Source organism: Odontomachus brunneus, unplaced genomic scaffold (genome assembly GCF_010583005.1).
Source record: "Odontomachus brunneus isolate Ranch 3 - 2012 unplaced genomic scaffold, Obru_v1 Obru_scaffold_403, whole genome shotgun sequence".
NCBI lineage: Eukaryota > Metazoa > Arthropoda > Insecta > Hymenoptera > Formicidae > Odontomachus > Odontomachus brunneus.
In genome coordinates this window covers 6,620-15,533 of record NW_022639853.1, presented here as the reverse complement: position 1 = coordinate 15,533, position 8,914 = coordinate 6,620, and the positions used below count along the sequence as shown (strand labels likewise).

Here is an 8,914-nt window from a genome sequence, read left to right as displayed (position 1 = left end):
AAAATGATCATATTTGATAGGTATATCAATAATATTGTACTAAATCTAACTTCTTTTATTTAAATAAAATAAAACAATTGTTTTTTCGAAAATATATATTTTTTCCATTTAATAATTTTTATTCTCGGTGCAAATATATATATATATATATATATATATATATATATATATATATATATACATACATACATTAATATAATTAAATATATTATTAGTATCCATCTATAAGTATTTTCTATTTTTTAGATATTTTTTAAAAAATATATATTTTCCTATTTGAAAAAATTTACCCTTCGTGTAAAAATATATACAGGGTGTCCAGAACCTCCATGATGACCCTTGGTGAGAACGTAGAACGAATTGAGCAAAAAAGTCCTATGTTGTTTTGCGATATTCGTAATAATAGTCGAGATATTAATTAAAAAAGATTGGTGAATGATCACGCGCGATATAGTAGATGAGCTGCAGTGGGGCCGTCTGCCGTTGTATACTTATATATTAAGTCAAACTGAACAAACAGTCCTCTACCACTTTGCAAATGACCACATAGATTTTTAAATATTAAAGAAAATTGTTACATATATGATTGTATACCATAATGCATAAATTTTCTTTAATTAATATCTAAAAATCTATACGGTAATTTACAAAATGGTAAAGGACTTTTTTGTTCAGTTTTATTTATTGTATAAATATACAACGGCAGACGACGCCACTGCAGCTCATCTACCATATTGCGCGTGATCATTCATCAATCTTTTTTAATTAATATCTCGACTATTATTGCAAATATCGCAAAACGGCACAGGACTTTGTTGCTCACCTCAATCCTTTCTACGCTCTCATCAAGGATCATCATGGAGGTTCGGGACACCCTGTATATTAGTATATAAGAGTAAATATGTTATTAGAATATCTACCATATAAATAAATATTTTTTTTATATTTCTTCTCTCACGCGCGCTTCTAAAAATTTTTATTATTTTTTAATAATTTAAAACTTCTCTCCATATCTTTTATTTGTTAATAATGAATGTTTATACTTCAACTTTCGATGTGTATTCAAATCGCTAATTATCGTGTATCCTTATAAAAATTACGCAATCTTGGCCCTATATACTTACATGTCTGACTATATTGGAAAGTTTGCACTTTACCTTGTCTCCGAATAACGTGAAAACGAAGTTGGCGTAATCCACGAAGATATCTATTATAACGGGGTTCGCCCAACCGCCCAGCTGTTGCAAGCGATACGGCATGTCATTGTCGAATAACGAAACCATCGGCGTGATGTTGTTAGCGAGCATCTCGGTGATTACATTATCGTAGAACGCCACGCCGCTCGAGCTGACGCGATTGGTGTAACCGTCCGGTAATATTCTGCTCCAGGACAGTGAAATTCTCATCATGGTGAGCTGAAGAGTAATTGAAGGTAATGTTATCACTGCGGATCCGTCTATAAACCGCGTACTGGCATCGTTAAAATCGTACGCTGCAGCTCTAGGCAGCTTAAACCGTTTATTCGGTTCTCTCATCGTCGATGAAGTTACGCAAACGTACAGAAAAATAAACTGGATTCATTGATTCAGCAAATTTATAGCTTGCTAGACAAAATGAAGTGTTATAACTAAACAGATTTGCTCGCGCAGCAAAGAAATGATGTGCCAAAGCAATTGTCAACTTGCTCAATAGAATAAACTCATTTTTCTAGATACATATAATTCTAGTTATTGTAGTAAATCATTTTGTATATTGCGAGTTAATTTAAGTTTGCGAAATAAATTTATTTATCAAACATATCATGCCACATTTATTCAATAAACAATAAAGAAATATTATTGTTTTACAAAGAAATGATCTAATTTAGCTGCAATTGCATTAGTCATGTGTATCAGCCTTGCCCAAGATTGATGCATAAGAAAATTTTCTATTACTATAATTATTGATTTTTATCGTTATAAGTATTGCTATTTTAGTGAACTTATGTTGTCGCAGCAAATAAAATTATTAGTTATAATGAAATTTATTAATGTACTAAATTTACTAAAAAAAAAAGTTAATTATAGCAAAAAGACTAGTTATATTGATAAATATATCTTTTTATATCTTAAATTATATTTTTCATTGATTTTGATAAAGAACTGTCTTTGCTGTATCTACAAATCTGCCATGATTCAAACTTCAAACTTTACTAGATACAATCACTAATTTTATCTAACTTTGAGATTTTGTTATTATAACGTAGGAAACTAATTGTTTTCATATATTGCGAGTATAAATTTGCTAAGCTAAGGATTTTAGTTGTAATTACGGATCTTTTCTTTCTGTTTACGTATTTCTCGCATCGACTTACGCCCATGGCACTCGCCAGTTGAATATCTTCTAGGTATTTATGATAAAAATCACTCGAAACGTCTCCATTAGAGTAACCCGAAATTAAAGCTGGATTCGAATGTGTCATATAGTCCCACACAGATTCGCCTTTGTCTGAAATTTTAATTTAGTTTCGTGATAAATTGTGCATTAAAACACGTTAAAACTCATTAAACTGCACACAAAATTTCTCTACTATTTCGCAAACAACCACGTAAAATTTTGGGTTATTAATTATTAAAGAAGATTGGTAATTGTGTGTGTATGTGTGTGTGTGCGCGTGTGTGCGCATGTGTGTGTGTAATCACACGCGATATGATAGATGAATTGTGATGACAACGTTTGCCGTCGTGTGTTTGTACATTAAGTCAAACTAAAGAAAAAAGTTTGCTACCATTTTGCAAATAACCACGTAGATTTTTAGTTATTAATTAAAAAATATTAGTGCACGATTGTACGCGATTATGCGCCAATTTTCTTTAATTAATAACTAAAAATTTTATATGGTTGTTTGCGAAATGGTAGAAGAACTTTATGTTCAGTCTTATGAGTTCTACCTGCATACAGTTATCAGATGCACTGAATAATACTAATACATAAAACTATTTAATATATTAAAATATATAAAAAAGTAATTATGTAATATATAAAGTAACTAATAGTATGTAAACTATATAATATACAAAGTAACTAATATATAAAATAAGTATATAACTAATATATAAAAGCTATTATAATTAGTAGTATATGAAATATAACCTTTAAAATATAAAATTTTAAATGTTCATTGTACGACTATAATAGAGAACTAATGAAGCAAGATAGAAGATATATATATCTTAAATTATATTTATTTTTGTAAGAAGTCGTGCACAAAAAGGGCGGGGAAAGAAGAATTATTTAACTGTATCTTAGGTAATTCGATCACTGTCTAAGCGTAACGTAAAGTTTGACACATATTTTTACGATACGTTTTGGAATCGGAAAAACAAATGTCGAATAAAAAATCTGAATGTCAGTTATATTCAACAGTAAATAAAAAAATCTATTTTCTGAGAATTTCTTAGAGACAAATTCTTCCACTGACCAACTGTTTTCCGAAATGTAAAAAAAGAAGCATGTCAATCTTAGCATTCGTAATTGTATAATTAATGGAAATCAACGTGGCAGTCAACATCTCCGAGAGTCAAATATGAACAAGATATGTAAAAACGACTTGCGTGCGTTTCGCTTCTTTTTTGCCGTTTAACATAAGATTTAACGTAACGCGGGTAACCGAGGCTCGAAACACTCTTACTTTAAATTAAAGTGTTTTATAAATTTTAAACTGTTTATAACATACCATCAACGTTCCACGCACCCTCACACTCGTACGCCGAACTGGCTACTCCAAAGTAGAAATCATCCGGGAATTTATTATTGGCGAGAGAACTCGCTCGTTCTATTTCAGCTTCAGAGGGCAGAATGATTATGTCGACTTCGTTGCTTCTATCGTGGGAGAGCCCTTCATATACGCCGCTAATGAAACTAGTAATAGCAACTAAGTTGTATAAAGTTAATAAGCTGAACATCGCTGCAAATTCTTGACACTGTGCTAAAAGTCAGGAAAGAAAAATAACATTACAAACGTCAAAATAACATAATACTGTAAGACCATAAGCTAGTAAGATCAGAGTACGAGACTTGAGATTAACAAAAATTTAATAATTGACATCATTTAAAATCAATTAATACAAAATATAATTAATCAATCAATTAATATAAAATAGGTAAAAAGTTCCTTGTCTCTCCGTCTCCTTTTCTCTCTCTTTAATATATAAATCTTTGCTTACCTACGTAATGTTTTCAATGCGACACACAGGCAAGTTTTCTACGAAATGACGCACGAGTTTCCTACAAATATAGAGCGCAATTCGGTGCAATTAACTATCTTACAAGGCTACAGCGATATTTATAATTGTACAATGTTCTACAAAGTCCTCTGACTCATATTTGATAAGAAAAAATTGGAATTGCACTTTAGCGACACATGTCACTTCATATTTCTTTTTAGCAACTTGAACGTTTAATTAAATATTTAATTCCTTAACCCTTTAAGGCCCAAGCATTAATTCTATCCAAGTAAAATTTTTTCTTCATAAAATAGTCTTAAAAGACTGATGAAGTTTTGTGATGTGAATAAAATAGTAGTGAAATACGATTTTCTGAATGTACACAATTATGTGAATTTATGTTCGCACGTATGCTCCAGATATAGAATGTAATAAATGTCATAATGAACATTAAATGTGATAATGAATATAAAAGCGCCAAACTTGTACTTTAAGATAACATCAATAAAAAATTGAGAAAATTAAATTTGTTCACTTTCTTTCGTGAAAAACTCTACACAATTTTGAGCGTCAACGATTTTGCTCTGCACACAATCGCCATATTGGTTTCTTCAACAGAAAGTGTTTCACGAGTTGGGGCGAAGAATATAACTCTATTTAGGATGGATCAATTATTTTATATCGACTGAATCTAAAATACTAGAATATCCGGTGCAGTTATTTTGACTTCTTCTCATCGCCGCCAGTTCTGCTTCTAGTTTAAGAAAAAAATCTCTCGTGACTTTCAATTGTCCTTAAAGTAAAACACGCTCAAAAAGTAACGGAAGAGATTAAAAATATTGTAATAAATTGTTTTATGATGTACCATAGATACCCCCAAAGAAAGTCATTTTGACTTTTTATTTAATTGTCAATGTTATAAGAGCAGTATACAATTATTTGAGATTTTAGTTTTTTAATCTTGATTAAGTTTATATCTTATTTTGTGTTCATTTACTAGCTTTTTTGAATACGGAGAAAACATTGTAATAAAAATTACACAACAAAATTTTAGTAATCTTTATAATATAGAATTATGACCGAAATTATGATATATTTGTTCAAGAATGTTATGCATGTTTGTCTTTTTAGTTATAAATTATTGTAAGTACGTAAGTAAGTTGAATTTTTATTATACCGTATACCAGATAAATTGTCAAATTTATTATTTTTATAGTAATTGTAACTATATATAATTTATACTATACTATACAATTTGTACAATTTCAGTGCAGTCAAAACAAAGTTCACAAAAAACATTGTAAAGATAAAATATAATTTTAATGTAACTTTTATTACAACATTTTCTGCATGTACTAATTATACAGAAGAAATAAATAATATCTATAAAAAATGTATCTTATATATGTACGATATAAAAATATAAATTATAAATTAGGATATAAAATATATTGAAAATTGTTATAATTCAGTTGCAATATATAAAATGTTTATATTTTACAAGTTATATTATGAGTGCATATTCAAAAATTACCATTGATATGATTGATGAGGAACAAAAAGAGTTTTAAGATAGTTTTAGAAACGTAAGGAATCAAAATGATTCTTCCGGGCATTCAGAGAGAATTGTCGGACATTTTAGTATCAAAGAGTTAAACGCGTTCGAGAAAAATGGTGTCGCTGAAATAAGACGTCAGTCATACGACGTCATTCGAACGATCGAGCGCACCGTTCGCAATGAGTTCTGGGATTAGCGTATCGAATCTTACTGGGAAGTACTCAGGTAAAATTTCATTCCATCTACCGGCATTGCGGGTAATGAGTATAACCGTCGTCGTCTTTCCAGCCGTATGATCCGATATTTGGAAAACATTTGCTTGCGTTCACGCGTCATTACACCCGACTGTTACAGTTCAGTGAGCGTCTTTTTCCATCGACCATTCCCGGACTTCCGCGGGGGCTATTGATCTCGGCCGCGATCTCTTTCCCTCGCAACGTAAAGAAAGTACGAGAAGAAATTTATCGCGCCGCGAGTTTTTCCTCGCTTGAATATTTATGAAATTTTTACGCTCGTATCTCGCATACCGGATAGGCGCGAATGATTTATCGGGACTTAAGACATTTATAGAGGACTAAGTGATTTATGCGTTCGTGCGAGAGAGAGAGGGGGGGGAAGGTGGGGGAGGGGGAATTACAATTCAAAGTTAAGTCGAGAGTATAAATGTTTCCTAAAGACGCACGTACAGCAAGAAATTTTGTGTCAAATTTAATACACTTCGTATGTCTCAATTTATTCACTCTGATTTTTGACTTCTGACGTTAATCTAAGACAAGGCAAATATGTTAACAAATAATACAACTTACCTGTGTGCACACTTTACATATTGGGAGTACAAATTAGTTCGGTCCGTTTTTTTTGTGGTAAAAAATGCATTTATTTCAGAACAAAATGAATGAAGAGATTAATCAAAATATTATCCATCGCTGGCTACTACTTTTTCCCACCTCTCAGGCAATTTTCGAATTCCATCTCGAAAAAATATCTCGTCTTTTGAGGCGACCCAAGTTAGGAGCCAATTTTCGATTTCTGCGAAAGAAGTGAGCCGGTGACCTGCCAAATCGTGCTGCATCCGTTGAAACAATCAATAATCAGAAGGAGCAATGTCCGGTGAATATGGCGGGTGCGGTAAAATATCCCACTTGAGCGTTTCCAAATAATTTTTTACGACTTTTGCGACATGATGCCGAGCGTTATCATGCAGAAGAATAACTTTGTCATGTCTTTGCTCGTATTCCGGCCGTTTTTCTCGTAATGCACGGCTGAAACGAATCAATTGTAGCCTATACCGATTCTTGACTCGGATCTTCATCGAGTAATGCCTCCAATTCTTTGTCTTCGAATTTTTTTGGCTGTCCAGAGCGAGGCTTGTCTTCAACGCTGAAATCACTATTCTTGAAACGTCGAAACCATTCCCTACATGATTTATCAGTTGGAGCATTGTCACCATAAACTTCTACAAGCATTCGATGCGCTTCAGCTGCACTTTTCTTCCAATTAAAGCAGAAAACTAAAACCTCCCGTAAATGCTGCTTAGTTAACACAAAATTTGACATATTCAACACAGTAAAAAACAGGAATTTTGTATGAAACTCAAAGCGATATAAACTGAATATTATTGACAGATGTCTAATCTCTCTGAAACCACCGAAATCAGTTGTCACTATAAAACATTCATAACAGCCAGAGCTATCTTTTGAAAACGGACCGAACTAATCCCAATATAAAATATGTCACTAAAAATTCGTATATGTACATGTAAATTGTGTTACTTTAAGACTTAGAAGTGACAAGTATGAGCTCAACGTAGAATGGTCAGAATAACACAATAACAATATATTAAATTAACACACGGATATATTACAAATTTAACACAAAAGTTACCACACGGGTCGATTTCAACACAAACACAATTTTTTTACCGTGCAGGAAAATTGCGCGATTGTGAAAAGCTAATAACGCGCCATGTTCAAAAATATATTTAAAATCGTCCGGTAAACTGAGATATGACTGTGTCGGTTTATTAATCGACCGTTTTGTCAAAAGAGGTACAATGTCGATATTTGCCGCGAGTTACGGCGAACCAACGGAGAACTTTCTTCGGATATGGACGGTGTCAGGAATTCCGGTTTTCCCTAATATCCCTCAAGACTTTTGATCTACCCAGCATGGCGTTGAATGATTTCTTCAGGATGGACGATCCGACGTACGGATGTATCTATACATTAATCAGTTCGTGAACTATTATTTTGTTACACGGACAGAATCTTATGATTAAAGTTACTGTTACAAAATTTTGTAACAGAGGAGTAGATTGACATTCTGTAGTAATTTTTATCCTTTCATTTTATATGTGCTACTTATATTTTAGATTAATTGAAAATTAAATAAATTATTATTAAATAAACTATTAAATAAATTATTATAAATAATTTGCTACTTTATTTAAGATAGATTTTACTATAAATTTTACAAAATAGATTTACTAAAAATAGACAGATCATCTATTTTTTCTTCTACTACTTAAAAATATCTATACTATCACGTTATATTAAGTTAGCCCAGATAGCCAAACCTGCGCAAGCAGATTTCGAGCAGAGCTTGCTATCAACTTTTGATGGCAAATAGATAACAAATTTGATGCAGGATCTGTTATATCAAATTTTGCTGCCAAATTGCCGCCAAATATGCGGCAAAGCTTGTTGTCGGATAATTGCTGCAGATTTGCAGGAAAAACCGCGCAGAGCTTGTAGCGATTTGACGGCAGATTGGCGGCAGAAACCGCGCAGACTTTGCTGCGCTGCAAGCTTTGCGCGGTTTTTGCTGCAAATTTGGCACTAATTGCCCGACAGCAAGATCTGTCGCCAAAACCGTAGCCTAATGTAGACACAGATAGCTATGGTTTTGCTGTGGGTTTTTGATCAAATTTGCTGCCAATCTGCGCGCAGTCTGCGCTCAATTTGCTTACTGAGAGGTATCATAACATTTCGAGACTATTGCACGCTTCCAGTATTTTGAAGAAATTGTATTTTAGGGGAGATTATTTTAGATATTCGGATATTCGGATGTGGAATTACGACTTGTCGAGAAAAGTTCTACTCGTCAAATTGGAAGATTTAGTTTTTTTTTTAGAACGGTATATGTTCACCGA

At 32.5% G+C, this 8,914-nt stretch overlaps 1 protein-coding gene across 1 annotated transcript in view; it reads right to left on the bottom strand.

Annotated features, from left to right (window-relative positions):
- Positions 1 to 4,266, bottom strand: part of LOC116853643 (myrosinase 1-like) — an 11,515-nt gene extending 7,249 nt beyond the window's left edge. The window contains exons 1-4 of the mRNA XM_032834786.1: positions 4,206 to 4,266; positions 3,716 to 3,967; positions 2,354 to 2,487; positions 1,158 to 1,415 (exon numbers count right to left, since the gene is read on the bottom strand). Of these exons, the coding sequence (XP_032690677.1) occupies positions 1,158 to 1,415; positions 2,354 to 2,487; positions 3,716 to 3,944 (621 nt within the window). The 5' untranslated portion in view covers positions 3,945 to 3,967; positions 4,206 to 4,266. The remainder of the gene's footprint in view (positions 1 to 1,157; positions 1,416 to 2,353; positions 2,488 to 3,715; positions 3,968 to 4,205) is intronic.
- Between the last annotated feature and the right edge of the window lie 4,648 nt (positions 4,267 to 8,914).